The sequence below is a fragment of the Cataglyphis hispanica genome, chromosome 14 (assembly GCF_021464435.1).
Source record: "Cataglyphis hispanica isolate Lineage 1 chromosome 14, ULB_Chis1_1.0, whole genome shotgun sequence".
Lineage (NCBI taxonomy): Eukaryota > Metazoa > Arthropoda > Insecta > Hymenoptera > Formicidae > Cataglyphis > Cataglyphis hispanica.
The window spans coordinates 2,803,725-2,826,733 of NC_065967.1; the positions used below are offsets into that span (position 1 = coordinate 2,803,725).

The window sequence follows — 23,009 nt, forward strand, 5'->3', positions numbered from 1 at the left end:
TTACTGAACCATCTGTCTAATAATGAGAGATAGAATACATACAATCGATACTTACAGTCTCTTCAAACTTGTCCGACAAAATTGTTCTTAACACAATATTAGATATATTTATAAATGGTATGTTTTGTATATGTATTTCATTACAATGTTATAATTGAAAAATATACACATATTAAACATTTTTTATTTTAAAATTATAATGAGATAAAATATGAAATAAATATATCGTGCGATGATAGATTGATTATTGATAGGTGAGAAACATGTTTCTTGATATAATGAGAATTGATATAAAAGTATTATGAATTACATTAAATAATGTAAATAATAAATGCTGGACGATATATTAGTGTTTTAGAATAGTAAAAATCTTCGGTAGAGTTAAAAGCAAAATTAGATTGCATTTAGAAATTTGAATTATAAGTACGTGTTCTATATAATATTATTCTATAAGCACAGCTTTTTATATATACTTAATATTACGCGATTATACAGTGACTGTCCGCAGCAAATTTAAATACGCCAACGCGGTTCTAACAATCTAAAAATATTAAATAAAATTTATATGCATAAAATATATATGTTTATAGATAAAAATGTGCATTTATATAGAAAACAAATTTGCACACATGCAACAATCCGTTTTTATTTATATAATAATTTTAATTTTATATATTTTATATATATAATTTATTTTATATATACATATTATTAAATTTTATTTAATCATAATCATAATAAAAAAAATTTTCTCTATTGTCATATTGCAAAAGAAATAAAATTGCTTACGGCACCAAAACTGCTGAATGAAAGATCAAACACTTTACCCGCCGTGAGCTTCGTAGAATAATTAGCCATGGCAATCATTAGGATAAGATGACGAGCTTGTTTACTAGGCAGCCAATACCAATCGATTGTGCAGCAAGTTATGTATACTTTACTTCCCTGCGCCAAAATATAAAGAACGCTTTTTCATTATTAAATTACTTGTCTTGCTATAAATTAATAATTTTTTTCTATATTCTTTGTCATTTTTTATTTAACCATATTTTTTTTTTATAGACAAAAATATATAAATAAATTTGATGTTGTACCTGTACATATTTCTGTTATCTATGTACCCTACCTGACTACTTAAAATTTCTCCAATGTAACATAATATAAAAATATTAAAGGTAAAAGATGTAAGCATTACGGCATATGTTAGAGAGGAGAGAGCATCGTTCCGTTCCCATCCCTATGTATAAAACGCATTATTTTATTTAAAAAAATTAAAGTATATATGTTAAAGATCTGCATGCGATCTAAAAATTTGATTATTATCAAATATTATTACTATCTTGTCGTACCGTTATCACATAATATCCTAGCAGACACAATATTAAAGTGCTGCCAACAATCTCGATAAAACACATTTCTCCTACGAGATTTTGTATGCGATGTAAAAATCTAGAAAGCGATATTGAATAATCTCTATTATTACACGTACGTTAAAAAAATTTTTTTTTTAAGTTAACAAAATATTTTTATTATGAAAATCTTGAGAATAGTGAAAGATCAATAATCCCATAAATGTCAATCTTTCTAACAATGAGTTAAATATTCGACAGGCAGATATTTGGGAACTTGAAAAGCATAAAACAATTATTTTATTACAACTTTTTGTAGAAAAAAGAATTAAAAATGTAGAAAAGTCAAAGATCAAGAAAGAATAAAAAATTAACATATAATGCATAATGATTTCAGCTGCTTACCTACGTATCCTTACATGATGCATGATAATCGCTGCTAATCTTTGAGCAACGACATAATTGTTCTTCGACTGATCCTCGTTTAACAGATCTTCCAGCCAAGCGGCCAGCATTTCGAGTTGTCCGCAAGCGTGCATAGTAAACAACGAGGTAACGCCACAAACACTTGCCATAGTAATATATATGACAATACCGGTCAATAAATGCATCGAAAATACGATCTCGTAAGCAGGACTGCGCTGCGGATCAAAGAAGACAAAGTAATTGCTTTGCACTAGCGGTCTGATAGTGATGTTCTCATTGACAACGATCTTGCCGCGAATTATCGGCTGTATCAGACGGTAACTAAAACCGCTGGTGAACAGGAATATCGTAGCGCAAATCAGAATGAAACGCCCAGCTTTTGCCCGATCCAGCATAATTCTACGGTCGTTCGCGTCTCGAACATTTTGCCAGTCCTTCTCTATGTGTTTCATGCATTCCCTGATATTATTCTCCCATAACATAAGCGTGCAATACATGGCGGGTACCATACTGTAAAAACAGAGCCCACCGATCATTCTCAGTCTGCTCTTGAAGGTATCCAAGATCAGAAACATGTATAACGCCCATGGTATCAGATTGAAGGACAGCAGGAAGCAACGCACTGTCCGGAGGACTACCTTCGAAAGTCTCTTTCGAAGTTGGACTTTTTTAAAAATCGGCCACATGCCGATCAATCCCAAGATCAGCCTGTGCACTTGCACGGTATATCTTATGTCATCCTCATAGTTAGAATTGTGTAAACTCGCGGGTTCGAACATGATATGGACTGGCGGGGAAAAACGAATCCTTTCCCGATGTTTGTTCACGAGACGATTGCACGATCACGACTGACAGACGAAACTACGACGAAACTTGCCAGCCGCATCATGTACATATGTTCTTGCGTCTGCGTCGATGAATCACCTACGCAACCACGGTTCGGCGCAGTTCAAAGTTCGGTACTAAGGCTTGCGTGTGCACGATTTTTTTGCCACAAGTAATTACAAGATCGATTCACAAGGGACGATTTCTTTGGTTTACGAAAATAGTATTTTCTGTCATGAGTCTTACAAACGGATTATGCTAAATTAATAGTGTCATATGAGTGAATTGCTAATAAAGGAAATTGCTATATTCGTGTGATAATTATTAGTATTTAATCTTAAAACTTTTAATAAGTGAATTAATTAGAAATCTCTGCGTCTAACTTCTTATAAAATTTTTTATTGATAAAAATGGAAAAATTAAATTTAAAAAATATAAATTTATTGGCAAACTTTTGTTCAAGTCCACATTCATTTGTGTCAAAGATAACAACAATTACAGATTAATCTCATACTGTTATGGTAACTGAATCATAAAAGGTTCGTCGAAGATATAAAATCACATGATAAATTTTTAAAGCAGATCAAAATACGCTATTGATGTTTTGATAATCTATGAAATAACGAAATAGATTGCGTGATTTAAAGCTGGCAAATAAAAACGAGGAACTTTTACACTCACGTTACCGAATGTGGGTAGAGACGTTTCTATCATTTTATCACGTCCAGATTTTGAGATTTTATAGGAAATTTAATTCTGAACAAAAAATTTTGTATAAACATTGATCGAAAAATGTTTTCTTAAAAAATTAGCGTTGAAAAATGAAATCACGGTTATATTTCTACGGTTATACATTTTTATAAATATCAGAAAAAGTATATATATTTTTAACAAAATCCGAAATAAAAATTATAAAGAATTAAATTAGCTTTCAAATTTGATAGGAAAATGTAGAAAGCGCATTAGATTTTTTATACAAATATTTCTGAATATACATATAGGTACATAAATTTTTCAATTTATTACAATGGCGTTTGTATACATATACTTTATCTATTTCTTTTTTTTTAATAGTAGATCGAATTTTAAATTAATATTTTTTTTAAATCTACAATTGCAATAATTTCTACATATGTGACAGATTTTACGAAGTTAATGTACGTAGCATATTTAAATAGGCGACCGAGGTTCTAATTACCTATAGATTGGATGAACGATATTTAAATCATGTATGTTATTCACTGATAAATTCAATAACAATTGACTTTGTGCACTACTTACGTCACCGAAGGTATTAAGGGACAGATCGAATAAATTTCCAGCAGTAAATTTGACAGACGAATTGGACATAGCAATCATTAATACAAGAGCAAGAGCTTTTCTTTCTGGTAAACGATACCAATCAATCATGTATGAAACTTTGCCGATCTTTCTGCACTGTTTGCACGAGATTATTTTTTTAGTAAAATTTTTTTCATAAACGTATTTATCTTTATCGATAAATTTTTTTTTTTTTTTAATAATGTGCGTGCCTTTCTATAAACTTTATTATTGTATAAATACTATATTTTTTCTATGAATATATTATATAAAGATATAATTGTAAGATTTGTCATTAAATTTATCAAAGGTGCAGAAAAACTTGGAAAATAAAAACTATACCTGTTCGGCAACAAGTTCGCCAATGTAACAAAGTATGAAAATATTGAATGTAAGAGATATGAGGATAATAATGTATGTTATATAATGTGCAGGCTCTTTAATATTCCATTCCTGCAATGTAAAGATATTTTTATTTGAATGCACGTATCATCGCAAATAATCTTCGATGTTACTTGAAGTGGATGATGCGCGCTTGGCGGTACGTACTTCTTGTACGATATGCATACCGTGATAATATAATATCCAAGAAAGCACATGTTTAACGTACATCCTACAATTTCGACGATAGATATTTCACGTAGTACTTTATCCGTTAGCGATATAAAACTGAAAGATAAGGATGCTATACATATAGCGTGGGATTATGTTAAAGATATAATTTTTTTTTAATATTAATTAATAAATTAAATTATTAACTCTTAGCCAGTTGGCGTTAAATCAACCATGACTCATACTTTCTAATTGTACAAATATAATGTAAAATATAATGAATGATTGTATTATATTGAGTGGCGAAATGACTTACTGTATGATCCGAACGTGTTGCTGCACAATCATCGACACTCTCTCATCCAAATTGCCGCGAAAGTCTTCCCTTCCGTCTACCAAATGCTCGATCCATTGCATTAGAATCTCTAAGCGGCCGCAAGCGTGCATCGCGAATACGGCGGCTACACTGCAGGCACCCGCGGTGATGGAATGCGCGATGAAACCCGACAAACACTGCATCCAGAAGAAGATCTCGCTGATGGGACTGTATCGCGCGTCGATGATTACTCTGGCGACCGGATACACCAGAGGCTGATATGTCAAATTTCCGTCATCCTCCGTGACCTTACCATTGCTGAATGGCATGGCGAGGTAATAGAACACAGCACCACCATACATAAAGAACGCGCATATCGCCACGAGACGACGGCCGAACTTTGCGTTCCTAATCATGATAATCCGATCTTTGTAATACCGTGTGTTCATCCAATCCTTCTCGATATGCTGGATACCTCTACGGATATCATTTTCGCGGAAGATCAGAGAGGAGTATTTAATAACGGCCATCAGACAGAAATTCAGTGGTCCGGAGAGCTTCAAGATATTATAAGTGTCCTCTACCTCGAGCGCCATATAGGCAGCACAGGGTATGAACAGGAAACCAATGAGACTGGTGCAAATCACGTTTACCAGCATATAAACGTATTTTTCTATCCAAGAGATTTCTGCTGATTTTGGCCAGACACCGATCGGCTTCAGTATCCAACGATTCAGCTGAATGCTCAGCTGCACGTCTTTCTCATAATCGTAGACAGTCGTGACGACGTTCGAATTCTGCGTAGGATTCTTGTACATTGTTAAAGCGCGGGAGCTTGCTAGCTACTGACAGGATTGTGCAAAGATACAAGCGCAGGAAGTTAAATACGACTGCGCCGTTTCGCGTAGCTTCTCTTCCGAGAAATAAGTATTCATGCGGTCAGTTATATCAGGACGATGAAGGGTGCATTTTATAGTCATATTGACTTTCATAAGAGATGATAAGAGGGAATACTATTCCTCTCGAATTATGTCTATTGCTGTTCATGAATTATATACATGAAATTTGCATTTTTCACGTGTAGCTATATCCAGGGAGTCTTCCGTGGATCGAAAGATCCATCATAGTCTTTACGGAAGTAAAATCAAAATATCTTTTTATTTTATGAGGATAAAAGGCAATACAATTTTTTTCTTCTCAATATGATCTTTTCGATAGTTTGATAAGTTAGTTTGAATGCACACAATAATGTAATGATTATTTTTTTGTCTGACGAGTGTTTTTGATATTAGCTATGCAAGAAAAAAAATATGAAAACAATATCATATTATTTGTTTTTGATGTATATAATTAAATGTGTTTATTAATAATAATTACTTCATTAATAATTAATACTATCACATGTGTATATATTGTTTAATGATATTATTATGTGGGATGAAAATTGTATTCATTAATATAACGAGAATTATCTATATCAACTCTACTTTCATTATTAATATAAATTCAGTAAATATTACATTTGATCTATTTCTTTGGAAAATCTTTTACATGTTATATATACATATCTTTGTTACATTGCTACCGTTCTGAGTATATTTAAATATGCAAACGCTGTTTTTATTACCTGAAATAATTATGATTGTGATGGATCTATATAATTTAATATATTTTATAATAATATGTATAAATCTTTAGGCATGTGTTGATGATAACGAAAGATTTAAAATAATATAAATGTTTTATAATATAATATCTATTAAATGAACTAGAGGAGAAATCAAGTTTTTACGAAAAAAAGTTATGGAAAACTGCTGATATTAATTAATTTTAAAATTGTATTTTACTAATAAATTATTAATATAAATTATCAAACATAAATTCGAACTATTATCGAACTTACATCTCCAAAAGTAGCAATAGATAATTGTATCATTTTTCCGGCAGTTATTTTTATGACGGCATTTGATCTCGAGATTATTAGGATCAAGTCAAGCGCAATTTTATGGTGCAACCGATACCATTCCGTCATGTACGCCATTTCGCCTATTTTTTGACACTATAATTATATTTGACAAATACTATGTGTATGTGATCTATACTTTTATATCATAATTATACTTAAAGCTCTAATAAGCTAAAAGAGAAAAATCTATATCTATATCTATATCTACGATGCAGCTACCTGGTCAGTAAGGATTTCAGCTATGTAACAAAATATAAAAACGTTGCATGACATAGCTACAAATATAGTGAAGTATGTAAGCAAATTTTTCGTATCGTGCAATTCCCATTCCTGTAAATAACAATATATATAAACGAAAAAAAAAAACAAGGAATAATTTCAATATTATTAATGTTATGATGAAAAAATATTCGTAATATACATATAATATGCCACAATAAACACACACATTTATATTTTGCAGTTATTGCGCTTCTTTGATTCGAAATTTTTTCATACCGTGATCGTATAATATCCGAGCATGCACATATCAGTCGTGCATCCCAATAACTCGACGAGACATATTTGATGCATAATTGTTTCTATTCGTGATACAAAACTGAAATTAAAACAGTATGAGAAAATATTATTTTTTATAAACTGTTTATAGCATCTCAAATATTTTTACAGAATAATTTAATACAGTAAAAAAAATATTATTACGATAAGTTTTATAGAAAAATTTAAATGTGAATAATTTTTTTTTAAATTGACAATATTGTGCAGCCGATTAAATAGTAAAAATAAAAAAAGTTATTTTAAAATGAATCATTATATCAATTACTCAAATATTTCAAAATGCGTATATTTTATTTATGGAAAAAATTAAAAACATTAAATTTTATACAAACCTTATTAAAGATTTACCGCATTTTAGCAATATTACCTTAGTACACGTAAATGATGCTCCACGATGGCAGCCAGTTTCCGATGCGTGGTCTCACGTTTGTCTTTCGTCTCATCGACAAGTTCGTCTAGTCTCATCATCAGAATGCTTAACTGGCCGCAGGCATGCATAGCAAAAACTGCGGCGAGGCTGCATGCGCCTACCGTGATGGAGTTGACTATAAAAGTCGACAGTAGTTGAAGGCCTATTATAATCTCATTCGCCGGACTGTATCTGACATCCACTAGCTCCGTGTAGAACGGACACGGCAGCTGATGCATCGTTACGGTGACATTGTCGATACGAATGATCACCGATGTCAGAACGGTAATGATGCTGTAGGAGCAGACGCCACCTTGCATGAAGACTGCACAAAAACCGGACACAAATCGGCCGAACTTGGCGTTCCTCAGCATCACTTCGCGATCGCACGCTCTCTTTACGACCTGCCAATCGTCGCGCATGTGATCCACGCACTTGCGTATCTCGTAGCTACGAAACAGCAATGAGCAATAATTCGCGCCGCCCATCAGCCAGTGTATCATCGGGCCGAAAGCTTTCAGTTTCAAACGCACGTCCGGTTCGAATAAGATGTACAGCGCACAGGGCACTACGGTAAAGGCAATCAAAGAATGACAGATGAATTGGATACAGCGCGACAGCAATTTGTCCGCGATGCTGATCGACATATCGGTCCCGGGCCAAGCGCCGATCGGTTTCAGGAACCAGCGATTCAGCTGAATGCTATACTCGCAGTCCTGTTTATACGCGATGTTGTGCGTAGGAGATACGCGGAAAGAGCGCGACATGATCATGACTCTTATCGGACGTCTACGCACGTCTATTGAACGACAATGTCTGCGATGGAAAAGGCAGCAGAGCTCGTTTTTTTCTTCAGCGCTTGCGCTGTTTTTTTCAAGAAATATAAGACGATGAAGGGGAAAAAAGAATCGATATATGCAAGTTCTACATTTGTATGTGAGTGTAACGTTGATTAACACTATATATTGTAGATATATTGTAGATTATATTGTATAGTCCATGTTGTTACTTGTTGTTGAACAGGCTGTAAAAGATGGTGCTTAAAAATTATTATAGCATATTATTTTACAATGTGTATAATCATTTTATTAATTTTAGTAATTTTTTGATAAATAATTAAAGCATAAATTATAATTTTTTTAAATGATAAGTGAACGGATATATCAGTGTTTGAGAATAGTAAAAATCTCCGGAAGAGTTAAAAGGATTTTGGAAAAAGCAAATTGGATGAATACATATAAGAATTTGAATTATAAATGTTCTATATAATATTATTCTATAAGCACAACTTTTTACGTATACTTAATATCGTATTACGCGATTATACAGTAACTGTCCGCAGTAAATTTAAATACGCCATGGCGGTTCTAATAACCTAAAAAGATTAAATAAAATTTATATGCATAAAATATATATGTTTAGAGATAAAAGTGTGCATTCATAAAGAAAAACTAATTTACACATGCAATAATACGTTTTTAATTATATAATAATTTTAATTTTATGTATTTTATATAAATAAATTATTTTACATATATATATTATTAAATTTTATTTAATCATAATCATAATAAAAAAAAATGTTCTCTGTTGTCATATTGCAAAAGAGATAAAATTGCTTACGGCACCAAAACTGCTGAATGAAAGATCAAACACTTTACCCGCCGTGAGCTTCGTAGAATAATTAGCCATGGCAATCATTAGGATAAGATGACGAGCTTGTTTATTAGGCAGCCAATACCAATCAATTGTGCAGCAAGTTATGTATACTTTACTTCGCTGTGCAAAATATAAGGAACAGCTTTTTATTATTATATTTCTTGTCTTGCTATAAATTAATAATTTTTTGTGTATTTTTGTTATTTTTATTTTAACATATTTTTTTCAATTATAAATAAATTTGATGTTGTACCTGTACATATTTCTGTTATCTATGTACCCTACCTGACTACTTAAAATTTCTCCAATGTAACATAATATAAAAATATTGAAGGTAAAAGATGTGAGCATTACGGCATATGTTAAAGAGGAGAGAGCATCGTTCCCTTCCCATCCCTATATATAAAACGCATTATTTTATTAAAAAAAATTAAAGTATATATGTTAAAAATCTGCATGCGATCTAAAAAATTAATTATTAACAAATATTATTACTATCTTGCGTACCGTTATCACGTAATATCCTAGCAAACACAATATTAATGTGCTGCCAATAATCTCGATAAAACACATTTCTCCTACGAGGTTTTGTATGCGATGTAAAAATCTAGAAATCGAATCCGATAATCTCTATTATTACACATACGTTAAACATTTTTTTTTTAAGTTGACAAAATATTTTTATTATAAAAATCTTAAATCGTGAAAGATCAATAATCTCAAGATAGATAAATAAATGTCAATTTTTTTGGCAATGAGTAAATATTTAACAGATATTTCGAAAACTGATGTTGAAAAGCATAAAACAATTAATTTTATCACGACCTTTTTATATAAAAAAATTAGAATTGCAGAAAAGTTGAATCAAAAATTACCACAAGATGCACAATGATTTTAGCTGCTCACCTACGTATCTTTATATGATGCATAATGATTATCGCTAATCTTCGAGCAACGGCATGATTCTTCTTCGACCACTGATCCTCGTTTGACAAATTTTTCAGCCAACCGGCCAACATTTCAAGTTGTCCGCAAGCGTGCATAGTAAACAACGAGGTAACGCCACAAACACTTGCCATAGTAATATATATGACAATACCGGTCAATAAATGCATCGAAAATACGATCTCGTAAGCAGGACTGTGCTGCGGATCAAAGAAAATAAAGTAATCGCCTTGCACCAGCGGTCTGATAGTGATGTTCCCATTGACAACGATCTTGCCGCGAATTATCGGCTGTATCAGACGGTAACTAAAACCGCTGGTGAACAGGAATATCGTAGCGCAAATCAGAATGAAACGTCCAGCTTTTGCCCGATCCAGCATAATTCTACGATCGTTCGCATTTCGGACACTTTGCCAGTCCTTCTCTATGTGTTTCACGCATTCCCTGATATTATCCTCCCGTAACATAAGCGTGCAATACATGGCGAATACCATACTGTAAAAGCAAAGTCTACCGATCATTTTCAGTCTGCTCTTGAAGGTATCCAAGATCAGAAACATGTACAGTGCCCATGGTATCAGGTCGAAGGAAAGCAAGAAGCAGCCAGCACATCGTCCGGAGAACTACCTTCAAAAGTCTCTTTCGAAGTTGGACTTTTTTAAAAATCGGCCACACCCCGATCAATCCCAAGATCAGCCTGTGCACTTGCACGGTATATCTTATGTCATCCTCATAATTAGAATTGTGTAAACCCGCGGATTCCATAATAAGGAATGGCGTGGAAAAACGAATCCCCTCCCGATATTTGTTTGCGAGACGATTGCACGATCACGACTGATAGAAACTACGACGAAACTTGCCAGCTGCATTATGTATATACACTTTTGCGTCTGCGTCGGTGAATCATCTTCGCAACCATGATTCGGTGCAGTTAGACGTTCGAACTACGGCTTGCGTGTGTGCGGTTTTTTACCACAAGTAATTATAGAATCGATTTTTACAAGGGCGATTTTTTTGGTTTACAAAAGTACTATTTTTTGTCAGATCATGAGTCTTATAAACAGATTATGCTAAATTAATAGTGTCATCAACGTGAATTATTAATGAAATAAACGGCTATACTCGTACGATAATTATTATATATTTAATCTTAAGACTTTTAATAAGTGAATTAATTAGATATCTTTAATTTCTTATGAAATTTTTTATTGATTAAATTGGAAAAATTAAATTAAAAAGATATAAAAATATTTGTTGGCAAATCTTGTCCATTTGTGTCAAAGATAATAACAATTACAAATTAAAGTATTTCATACTATTATGATGACTAAGTGAAGTCATGAAAGGTTTGTCGAAGATATGAAATCACGTAATAAATTTTCGAAGCAGATTAAAGTACGCCACTGATGTTTTGATAATCTATAAAGTAACAAAACAAATTGCGTGGTTTAAAGCTGGCAAATAAAAACAAGGAACTTTTATACTCACGTTACCAAATGTGGGTAGAGACATCTCTATCATTTTTCCTGCGGTGATTTTTGCCGGGATATTGGAAAATGCCATTATCAGGATTAAAGTACGAGCTCTTTTATGCGGAAGGTGATACCAATTCATCGTAGATGTTATTAATCCAACCTTGATGCTCTATCACAGTTATCGATTATATATTTTTGAACAATACTCTTGGTGACTATTTTTCACAGCAAAAATAATGCAAATGTCGCTCGATACCTGATCTGTCAAAAGTTGACCGACATAACAATTAATAAAAATGGAAATAGTGAAAGATATGAGCATCACAGAAAAAGTTAACATTGCTGTAGAATCGCTACTTTCCCATTCCTAGACAATTAACATAATATATAAATGTTATTACATAAATTTATAATTATAATAATAAACTTTAATTATCCATGAATATTGTATTAATTATTTTCTCTTTGATAATTATCAACATCAAACTGATTAATCTTGGCAAAACCTCATGGAAAGCATTTGTTATGATTACCATAATAATGTAATATTCTATGAGACATAAGAGTAAAGTAGACCCTACTATTTCCACTAACCATATAAATTGCATAGCTTCCTCTACTTGTTTCAGAAAACTGTAAATGTACAATTCATATCATTAATAATTGATAACATTTATACAATTTTCTGTTTATAATATTATTACAATATTGATATGTTATTAATAAAATGTTAGAAATAAAAGTCTATTATAATCTATTATTTCCAATATATTAAAAATTTTCCAATAATATTTTTTAATAATAATTATAATTTGAAGGAAATTACTGCAGATACACAGGGACATAGTCATATGAATTCTACAATTTTTTATCAATTATATTTTATGACTGACATTTCACTTAATAAAAATTTGAAAGAACATTTTATTTGCATAAAACTTTTTTTCACTTAATTATTTTTAAAGACTCACTTTTTTATTCTTATTTGATGTTCCACAATGTCGGCCAACAAAATTGCGACAGTCCGATCCTCGGGCTCCATTATATTAAAATGCTGCAGCTTACCGATCAAAACACTCAGCTGACCCGAAACGTGCATGATGAAGAACGCCGTTAATCCGGCCACGGCGCATGTCATCGAATAAGTGAGGAACCCCGCAAAGAATTGCAGAGTAAAGACAATTTCGTACGCCGGCGAAGCTTGCTCGTCGAATTTGACAAAGTAACTGGGACACGCGAGAGCTCTTACCGTAGTATTCATCGGTGTCAACATTCGTCCTTTCGAGAGCGGCATGATGGTACGATAAGACAACCCGCCGACGTATATGAAGACAGCGGAGAAGATGGCAAACTTTCGACCTATTCTCGCCTTGGATAGCATCATTTTCCGATCGCTGTATTTGACGACACTCTGCCAATCTTGTCGTGTCTGTTCCAGGCACGATTGGATTTCTTTCGCATGATAAACGAATAGACTGTATTTCATACAACCTATCTAACAATTCAGAAGCGGTCCCATCATTCTGACCCTCCGTTTGAAGTCGTGTTCCTTCAAAAAAACTAATAGAAGACCTGGCACAAAAATAAACGCAAATAAAAAATAACAAACAACTTGCTGCAAACGGATCGCAATTTTTTCCGCGTTGGATGCAAATCTCGAGAACGGCCATGCACCGATCATTCGCAGAATAACTCGAGTCACTTGCACCGCATAATTGAAATGATTTTCATTCGCTCGAATCGTTTTCGACGAGCGTCTTGTGATTAGATTCATTTCTGATAGTATTTTAATATTTGTTAAGAAAATAAAAAGCTGAAACTTTACATAATGAGTTTGATCTCGAATTTTGCGCTTGCCACGTCTTTTTGTGACACTTGAGAATTTTCATTAATTTTGTCAACAACGTTACTGTACTTCTAGTTAACGGACAACAGATGGTCAGATGGAGCTAGAAGCTCAAGCATGACTGAACAGAGCTGTGTGTAATGATAGATGGTTTCTCTCTTTCGGGAGAAACAACAATGGGCAGAACAATGCGCTTGCGTGCACATAACGGCTGCGCGTAATAAAGGGGCATACAAGATTGCGAATTTAGCGTACCACATTTGCGGTGTTGGGGAACAAAGGGAAGACCGTTATATGTGCCACCATACGGTAATTTCCAAAGTTTAAATTTACGATTTAGAAGAATATGCATGTAAGTAAAGCATCACGAATCATTATCGCTTGTTTATAAGAAATTTGTTAAGTTGATACTCATTTAATTATACATTGTAAGCTACAATTATAAAATAATTATATAAAGGTACACAAATGTAAAAAAAAAAATAAGTTTACATACAAGTCTAGTAAAAATGAGAATAAAAAAATTTGGAAATGTTTATGCCTGCGTTAATTAATGCTACGAACGGTGCTATTTACATTCGACAGAATATTATATAGATTCGAGTTTAGATTTTCTACGGATGATTTTACTAACATTTGTTTAATTAACTGCTGTTTTACTATTTAAATGCTGGTTGCACGCAATATTTAGATACGCTACCGATGTCCGTACGATCTAAAATAACACGTAATTGTATGTTTGATTCAATATTTCGTGATTAATTAAGATTTACGAGACAAAGCTTTCTCTGTAATCTTTCAAACTATACATATGAGAAATATACGAAATGGAAACACTTACGGCACCAAAGCTATTGAGAGATAGATCCATAAATTTTCCTGCGGTGATTTTAACAGGTATACTAGACACGGCGATCACTAAAACGAGACTGCGAGCAGTTTTGTGAGGGATGCGATACCAATTGAGAGTATGTACAGGAAATAATGTACATTTTCATGCTCTATAATGAAACTGCTCTATTAACCAATCAACGATTTTCGATCTTTTTATTAACGTAAGTAATTATTATTATTATAATTTATAACCTGATCCGTGAGAAGCTCGCCAATAAAGCATAATATGAAAATATTAAAGGTGAATGTTATTAGAAGTATAGTGTATATCGTCATAGATACCGCATTTTTATCTTCCCATTCCTATAAAACGCGCATGAAAAATATTTTTTGCACTGTTAATGACATTTTCGATTTTTCATATCATATTTATTTAAAATAAATCGCGTACCATTATTATATAATATCCGAGAAGGCACAAGATGAACGTGCATCCGACCACTTCTATCAGACACGTATATTGCAAAGTTTCCTCTACTTTGCTTAAAAAGCTAAGACGATATTAATGAAAGTATTTAATTTTTATTAATTTCTCATTTATATTTACAAAGCGGCATATTAATTTGAAAATTTCTCGCATGCAATTTATTTGGCGTGATATATTGTATTACCTTTTAATCCGGATATGTTGCCTCACAACAGCCGCCAGTTTCCGATTCGCGTTCTTGTCACGAAAGTGTTTGATCTCCGTGAGATCCTCCATCCTGGCGATAAGAATTTTCAATTGGCCACAGGCGTGCAGTATCAGAAGAGCTGCCAGACTGCAGGCACCACTGGTTATCGAGTACTGCACGACTCCGCAAAAATACTGAATTGTGAAGATAATTTCGTAAGCAGGTGTTTTTTGTGGGTCTACGAACACGTAATAACCGTCGTGTCCTATTGGTCTGATCGTTACGTTTTGCGGCGTAGTGATAACCCCGCGTAACAAAGGCATTATTGTGCGATACGAAAAACCGCTGACATAGACAAAAGTTACACAGAGAATTGCGAGGCTGCGGCCGATTTTTGAATTGTTCATCATAATCCTGCGGTCTTCTGTCAGATTCACCTTCCTCCAATCTTCCTCGATGTGCCTGATGCAGTCCTTGATGCGGTCGCCTCGGCAAATTAACACCGCGTGCTTCAGCACGCCCATCAGACAGTTGCACATGGGACTGATCATTTTGAGGCGACGACGAGAGTTCGTCTCCTTGAGAAACATTTTCAGTATTCCCGGCACGAAGATGAAATACAGTAGAGCCTGGCACAGGATTCTGAGCATCTTTATCCGGACGATCGTGAAGGCGGACGAATCGTCTTGCGATGGCCATACGCCGATCAAATTTAAAACACAGCGCGTTACTTGCACAGTGCGTCTGATGTCATTGCGATAAAAAGTATTTGTTTGACGGTCCATTTGATCTAAACGTTGCTAGAGAACCGATCAACACACTGATTGAAGCGGGAAATGTAACGGCGGTGCGCTTGCGTCTTTGATGAAAGCGGAAGAGAAGTGGAATCGATAGTAGAGGTATAGCGATTATTACCCATAATCTTCCTTCTCTTTTATAAATCATGGAAAAGTTACAAACGTCGAGGATGTTCGAGAAAGGATATATCACAAAGTTACGAACGTGTACCGACTTTAGAAAGCCGCACGCACGAGAAAATAGAGAGAAAAAATAGCAAGTATACATTGAAAAAAAATGTATTGATCTTTTTTGATGACGATGCACGTGTTCCGTGTTCTAAATGAAATATCGAATCATTTCATCATTTCATCATTTAACAACAATTAATTTAGATACGGAAGACGTATTCATAATTATATTTTTAAGAAACTAAGACAAAAATTGTACGATAATTTGCATTAATTTCTCTGTTTCATACGTTCCAAGTTATTCAAATAAAAAAAAAGTTTGAAAGAATTGAACACATAATGATATTACCATATTAATGTATTATTCTATAAATAGAATATATTTGAAATTAGACATTTCATATTTTCCGCAAAATATTAAAGGATATGCATTTGTAATAAGAAAAAGTTGATTGCATTTTGTATAATATTTTTAATGCACTACTTTTTTCTATTAAATAATAAATAGTTCTACTGAATAACAATCTACGATTAAAAGGAAATGTGCATCATATATAACATTGAGAATTACTTATTCCATTACTTTTCGAATAAGATTCAAGTATGTAACAGCAGTTTTAACAACCTAAAATATAATATATGCGTTAGGTTTTTTATGTAAAATCACTTTTTTTTTAAATACCTAGTCTTTTTATAAAGCGTAAATCAGTATTTTATGTATTATATCAGTATTATATTAAAAAAGACCAAATTTTTAATAAAATAATTAAGTTTATATAAAGTTGTTTTTTACCAATAAACTTATTACTTACATCACCGAATGTCTTGATAGAAAGATCAATAAATTTTCCAGCTTTAAGTTTCGTAGGAATATTTGACATGGCTATGACTAAAATCAGTGCTCGTGCTTTCGCATCCGGAAGACGATACCAAGCCAATGTACACGCCGTAAGTGCCAATTTTTCTCCCTATTTTTACCAGCAAAATACATCAAATGAATACAAATAATAATCGAAAAAATAAAGCTCCTTAATAGATTGATGTCTCGCTCTTTGTGTCTCAATTTACACAATATTACTTGTATAATATGTTTGTAATATAATTTACATACCTCTACAGAGAGTTGTTCACCGATAAAACAAAAAATAAAAATGTTGAATCCAATCGATGTCAATAGAACGAGATATGAAAACATAGCTATAACATTTTGATCCTCCCACTCCTGTAAAGTCAATAATTATTTATATAAATTTTACACATGCAAACAATAAAACAACGTATACATTATTTTACACGAATTTAAAATCGTGCGAACTTCTTATCATTAGTTATTTAAGCGCACCGTCAGAATATCGTGTCCTAAAAGGCATACAATTATCGTACATCCCATCACTTCTAATAGGCTCGCATATTCCAAAGTATCCTGCACCAATTGTAAGAAACTATAAAGGGACGCGCGCAAAAAATGGATTTTCATTAGGAAATTTTGTTGATCTAATATATTAGAAAAAAGCATAAAAAGCTAATAAAATGAAAAAAAAAAATTAATGTTTCAATCTCATAGAAAATTTATGAATAAAAAAAAAAAGAATGCAGATAGATATATAATTATGATAAATGAGATAGAGATACTGTAAAACTTGCCTTCTCATTCTATTTTGATATTCCACAGTCACGGCCAGTCTACTATCCAGATTCTTTTCTTCGGGCTCGTTTATCAAATTGTTCATTAACGTCATTAATATTTCCAACTGTGCGCAAAGATGCATAGCAAAGAGCGCGGCGAGACTGCAGATAGCCACTGTGATGGTGTATTTTATAAATCCGGAAATGAACTGTATAAAAAACATGATTTCGTAAGCGGGACTAATTTGCCCGTCGAAGAGAATGAAATCGCTCGGACATGGCAAGTGCCTGATCGTAATGTTCCGATCGTTAATGATCTTTCCCTTACTCAATGGCACGACTGTACGAAAGTACAAGCCGGAAGAGTACATAAATAAACCGCATAAGAGAAGCAAGCGTCTCGCGGTTCTGGTTTTGTCAATCATGAATTCACGAGCGCTCGCGCTTGCGACGTTTCGCCAATCGTCTCTCACTCGTATTAAGCAGTTTCTCACTCGATTCTGGCTAAACACCAGGCTACTGTACTTGAGGACCGCTAATATCGTAAACATCACGGACGATAAGAGTTTTAATCTGACGCGAGAACGTTTTTCGATATTAATTACATACAAGATTGTCGGGATTAACTCGCAGGCGAGGAGTAAATAGCAGCCTAGGATGAGCGCGATTTTGCTGAGATTTTCGAAAAGTGACGGCTCGATGTCCATGCACGGCCAGATACCCAGTAGACGAAAAACAAAACGATTTAATTGTATGGTATATTTTATATCATTTTCATAATTTTTATTTGCAAACATTTTTAAGTTTCCATTAAATACTTTTCTGAGCACAACGTTATCGAATAGCACGATTTTATCGTTCGAAACGTGATATGAGTGAAAGGATGTGTGTAATGATAAAACGCGTGCTTTTTCATCACTGATTCAGCCGAGCTATCGTTTAGTCTGAGCATAACTCGGTGCGTAAAGTGCGCTTGCGTTCCGAGCGATTGACAAGTCAAACGTATGGATAATAATGAGTGCTTAGAGTTCTCGAGAAAGATTAAAAGCATAGCAAAGTTTGAAAATAAAGTGAATTATAGCGACACTTTTCCGTGAAATTTATTCTTATCCGTCAACAGTTCATCGACATTTCTGGTTAATACCAATGTAATTGTTTCACAAACAGTCTCTTTAGAAGAAATATTGGAAAATATTCTCAACGTTCTGCAGCTATATAGATGAGATATTATAAGCCTTTGATTTATCAGATAATAATATATTTTGCACAAGTGTGTATGTCATTTTTGCTAGCGTTAAAAAAAGTATATTCGAATAGCAGAGATATTTTTTATAGTAAAAATGTTATTTGGTAGATTAATATATTTTTTTCATCCGGCAATATTTACTGGTTTACGAATTATAATATAAATTCTTCAATAAAATATGTATATTTTAATGTGTGTGATAAATATTTTACATTTATATTTACGTAGAATTAAAATTTTATATATTCGACTCTATGTATAGACTCTGTGTATAGTGATTCAATATATAATCAAGTATATTTAGTTTACATCATAATCTCGATTATTTAAATATTTACTCGATTATACTTCGAAGCATATTAAAATATGCTCCAGATGTTTTCATGACCTAAAACATATTTAATTGATCATTGTTTTGATAAATTCATTATAAAAATTTTCATTACAATATGTTACACAATGCTTAAAAAAAAAAAAAAAGATTTTAGCCAACAAATATATATATATATATTTATAAATATAAAATAATTTATTGTTTTTAATATTTGTATAATTAGCATGATGAGATAGACTTGGATTAAAGGGCTTTATAAAAAAAAATTTATCTGCTTTGATCTTTTTTGCAGACCTATATAAATCAAACATCCTAATTTACATATTTTAATTTTTTTACTTACGTCACCAAATGTCTTGAGTGACAAATCGACAAATTTTCCTGCGGAAATCTTGGTTGGTGTATTAGACATAATCATCAGTAATATAACGCTGCGTGCTTTCCTGTTCGGAAGACGATACCACTCGAGTTCGCACGATGCAATGGCAACCTTTTCCGCCTATTGTTGATTTATCACACATACGTAGCAATGGCCACAAAATTTGTTTTCATCAAATTTTTATTTGCTATTTCAAAGGTAGTGCAACACACATTTTTTCTATATATTTTCTTTATATTTTTAATTAAAAAATTTCATAAAAATATAGTATATATTTTAATGTATGTATAATAATAAGTCTTACAAAATATTCTCTTAAAATTGAAAGTATGCAATTTCATTTATGTAATAAATAAGTCATTTAATTGAGTACTATTAAACTTTATTATAATTGTCAGTCCTAAAAATCGAGTATTTTAATATTCATAAAATAGCTTACCTGACCGGTAAGCTGTTCACCGGTATAACAAAATATAAACATATGAATTGCCACGTTTGCAATGCCTAACAAATAAGTGCATAAAACTGCTATATTCTTACTTTGCCAATCCTACAAGTATAAATGTCATATAGCATAGATTATTAGCTAGTTGCAAATTTTAAAATATCTTTTTGTTACTGAAACATGCATCGTCATACGAAAATTTGAAATTAATAATAATAAATGAATATTAGAATTTTAAATTGCGAGTGAATATTGAATTTTTGTCATTTATTCTATCTGTATATATTATGCCCAAATAATTAATCAACTTTTTTATTAAAATTTATTATAAACGACTTACGAACCACTATCATAAAATATAATAAAAGGCAGATGGCTATTGTATTCACCATAATTTCTATCAAATATATTTCTTGCAGAGTATGCTGTACCAATTTTAAAAAACTGAAATGCAATTATCAATGAAAAGTTTAACATTGTTTGCATCAATGTAAAAGAAAAAAAAAACATATTTTTTTTAATTAATTTACTAAAGCGCAACGTTCAAAAATTGAAGACTTACCTACGAACTCTTACTTGATGCTTGACTATTTGAGCTAACTTTTCATCCACTTCACTTTCCTCTCTCCACGGTTCCTGCACCAGACGTCTCATCAAATCGATCAAGATCTTCAGCTGACCGCAAGCATGCACCACGAAAATCGCTGTAAAGCCGCATGCACTTATCACGATCGAAACCATAACAATACCTGTTAAACATTGAATTGTAAAGAGTATCTCATAAATAGGACTGACGTACACGTCGAGAGAGAAGAAATAACCCGGACAGGCAAGAGGTCTTATTGTAATATTCTGATCGGTGATGATTTTTCCGTGGGATAACGGTAGGATAGTTCGAAAGGTAAAGGCACCAGTGTACATGAAAATTCCGCAGATTGTAGCTAGGCGTTTGCCCATCTTTGCGGATTTCATCATAATGTTACGCGTATCCACACTAATAATGCTCTCCCAATCCTCCTCGACATGCTTCAAACACTGCCTCAGCTGATCACGGCGAAATATAAAGATGCTGTATTGACTGACGGACATAAGGTCGTAGAGAAGAAGAGGAATCGTCTGGAGTCGAATACGTGTCGATTCCTCCATCAGCCAATAAAGGATACCGGGTATAAGGTCGCAGGAAAGAAGAGTGTAGGTGACACAAATCAGGAGAAAGTTGCAAGCTTGCGGTTGCACGGATCTTTCTCGACCGATGGACGGCCAGGCACCAAGTGCACATAAAATGTTGCGAGTTGGTTGCGTGATGTATAAAATATCGTCCTGATGACGCTCGTTTTGCGGCATTTTTTTCGATAAATTTTAAATATTTTATTATATTCTCGAACTTCATCCGTTGCGTAAGCTACGTTTAATACTGGACGCGAGCGGAATCGCGACTGACCGTTGAAGGGCAAATCTGATCATAAAGCCAACTCAATTCTCGTATACGCTTGCGCGTTTGAAACATTCAAACGTTGCGTGAGGAAGAGAAATAAAAGCAGTAAAGTTTGTAAATGAAGTCACTTGCCAAGGGACGATGGTTTTCCATGAAAAGTATTCTTACTCGTCTACGTTTATTGACTTTTGTAGCAGCCAGGAAAATCAATCATCAATTTTTTTTCTTTTTACATTTTGCGATCGCTGATCAAGAAGTGACAGTTTTAATTTTATTGAAAAGCCACGTCAAGCAGATGGTTAATGTTGCATGTGTTGAAACTTTTGTAGGGGTTGCACGCAGATTTATTGATAATTTTTTTATCGTAGAGAAAGAAAGTTCCCCCGATGAAAGTCAAAAGAGGATTAATGTTGTGCAAAGAAACTATTTGATGACAGCAGTGAAAAACGAGATTGTTGACTACTAATATTTCACGCAGAGGCGACGTCTGAATTTTGACATATGTTCTCTTTTCGAGTATCCAGAAGAAGAAATCGGGAATCAGTACGGAATAGAGAAGAGCGTAAGATATAGAAACTTGTTCATTTTTTCAATAATAGTTCTTTTTCTGTTGAAGGACATGTTAATTAGTTACATGTTAATTGTGTGATAAACATAATATCATCTTAATAACGTTTGTTACGCCGCATTTCTTTTGAAAATTTTGAAGAAACGTTTGGGGAATGTTCTGCGATTTTTTCTCTTAAAAATTATTCTTGAACACCAACTATCGTGCAAATTGCTAGCGTTAATGTGAAATTTAAATGCGAGCTGAATCACGACTGTTCGCAGTTGAAAAACAAATGATCGATGAAATAAACTCGCTCCGTTTACGCTTGCACGCTTTAAAGATTGAAATGATTGCGTGAGAAAGATATTTTAAAAGCAGGAGAGTTTTTCAAGAGAGTCAACTTGCTCACCGAAGGTTACGATTATGCTTTCCACGAATAGAATTTTTATTCGTCAACGTGTATCTCTTTTTTAACTAAAAATGGCTTTAAAACTTTGTTCTTTCCTGTACTTAAACTTCCGATTGTATTTATCGAACATTGACCGATAATAATAGCTCCGTACTCTTTTACGATGTTTTGATTTTATATACTTTGATCACATGTAAAAGTCAACGTATAGCACAATATTGGTACGTTTCTCGACAAATGTCAAATTATATTTATATTGTCGAATATTTTTAAATTGTTATACATTATTAGAATGATAAAATAATAATTGTATAACTTAAATAACTACTTTAATATCTCACGCGGGTTTCTAAAAGAAATTTAACGTATCTCATATCAGAAAACTTTCTGCACGCATTCTTCTATAGAAGATATATATTTATATCGAGATACATCATGCAAATATATATATGTACATTATACA

The 23,009-nt window shown here is 32.9% G+C and overlaps 6 protein-coding genes across 6 annotated transcripts; all 6 read right to left on the reverse strand.

The window, feature by feature from the left end:
• Positions 1 to 467: 467 nt before the first annotated feature.
• Positions 468 to 2,554, reverse strand: LOC126854630 (odorant receptor 83a-like). Its single transcript, XM_050601562.1, has 5 exons — positions 1,755 to 2,554; positions 1,350 to 1,449; positions 1,127 to 1,237; positions 790 to 945; positions 468 to 541 (listed from the first exon to the last, which is right to left on the reverse strand). Exons 1-5 carry the CDS (start codon positions 2,552 to 2,554, stop codon positions 488 to 490), a joined length of 1,221 nt encoding a protein of 406 aa, XP_050457519.1. The 3' UTR covers positions 468 to 487.
• A 1,190-nt stretch (positions 2,555 to 3,744) lies between these two features.
• Positions 3,745 to 5,606, reverse strand: LOC126854612 (odorant receptor 63a-like). The gene is made up of 5 exons (XM_050601536.1): positions 4,789 to 5,606; positions 4,490 to 4,589; positions 4,263 to 4,373; positions 3,882 to 4,037; positions 3,745 to 3,798 (listed from the first exon to the last, which is right to left on the reverse strand). The coding sequence occupies exons 1-5, from the start codon at positions 5,604 to 5,606 to the stop codon at positions 3,745 to 3,747; spliced, it is 1,239 nt and encodes a 412-aa protein (XP_050457493.1).
• Positions 5,607 to 6,361: 755 nt separating this feature from the next.
• LOC126854613 (odorant receptor 22b-like) lies at positions 6,362 to 8,488 on the reverse strand. Its single transcript, XM_050601538.1, has 5 exons — positions 7,680 to 8,488; positions 7,253 to 7,352; positions 6,974 to 7,084; positions 6,692 to 6,847; positions 6,362 to 6,415 (listed from the first exon to the last, which is right to left on the reverse strand). Exons 1-5 carry the CDS (start codon positions 8,486 to 8,488, stop codon positions 6,362 to 6,364), a joined length of 1,230 nt encoding a protein of 409 aa, XP_050457495.1.
• Positions 8,489 to 9,006: 518 nt separating this feature from the next.
• LOC126854611 (uncharacterized) lies at positions 9,007 to 13,574 on the reverse strand. Its single transcript, XM_050601535.1, is given in 11 exon segments — positions 9,007 to 9,096; positions 9,345 to 9,500; positions 9,666 to 9,776; positions 9,888 to 9,987; positions 10,287 to 10,927; positions 10,929 to 11,071; positions 11,198 to 11,215; positions 11,810 to 11,969; positions 12,057 to 12,167; positions 12,334 to 12,433; positions 12,772 to 13,574. Coding segments are annotated over 11 exon segments (2,397 nt in total). The 3' UTR covers positions 9,007 to 9,042.
• A 678-nt stretch (positions 13,575 to 14,252) lies between these two features.
• LOC126854631 (uncharacterized) lies at positions 14,253 to 21,243 on the reverse strand. The gene is given in 14 exon segments (XM_050601563.1): positions 14,253 to 14,361; positions 14,488 to 14,616; positions 14,618 to 14,647; positions 14,733 to 14,843; positions 14,932 to 15,031; positions 15,152 to 15,954; positions 16,935 to 17,090; positions 17,234 to 17,344; positions 17,465 to 17,564; positions 17,767 to 17,957; positions 19,672 to 19,827; positions 20,147 to 20,257; positions 20,497 to 20,596; positions 20,715 to 21,243. Coding segments are annotated over 14 exon segments (2,700 nt in total). The 5' UTR covers positions 21,242 to 21,243; the 3' UTR covers positions 14,253 to 14,286.
• LOC126854669 (odorant receptor 45b-like) lies at positions 16,581 to 19,882 on the reverse strand. Its single transcript, XM_050601605.1, has 6 exons — positions 19,672 to 19,882; positions 17,767 to 17,957; positions 17,465 to 17,564; positions 17,234 to 17,344; positions 16,935 to 17,090; positions 16,581 to 16,747 (listed from the first exon to the last, which is right to left on the reverse strand). Exons 1-6 carry the CDS (start codon positions 19,744 to 19,746, stop codon positions 16,694 to 16,696), a joined length of 687 nt encoding a protein of 228 aa, XP_050457562.1. The 5' UTR covers positions 19,747 to 19,882; the 3' UTR covers positions 16,581 to 16,693.
• Positions 21,244 to 23,009: the final 1,766 nt, after the last annotated feature.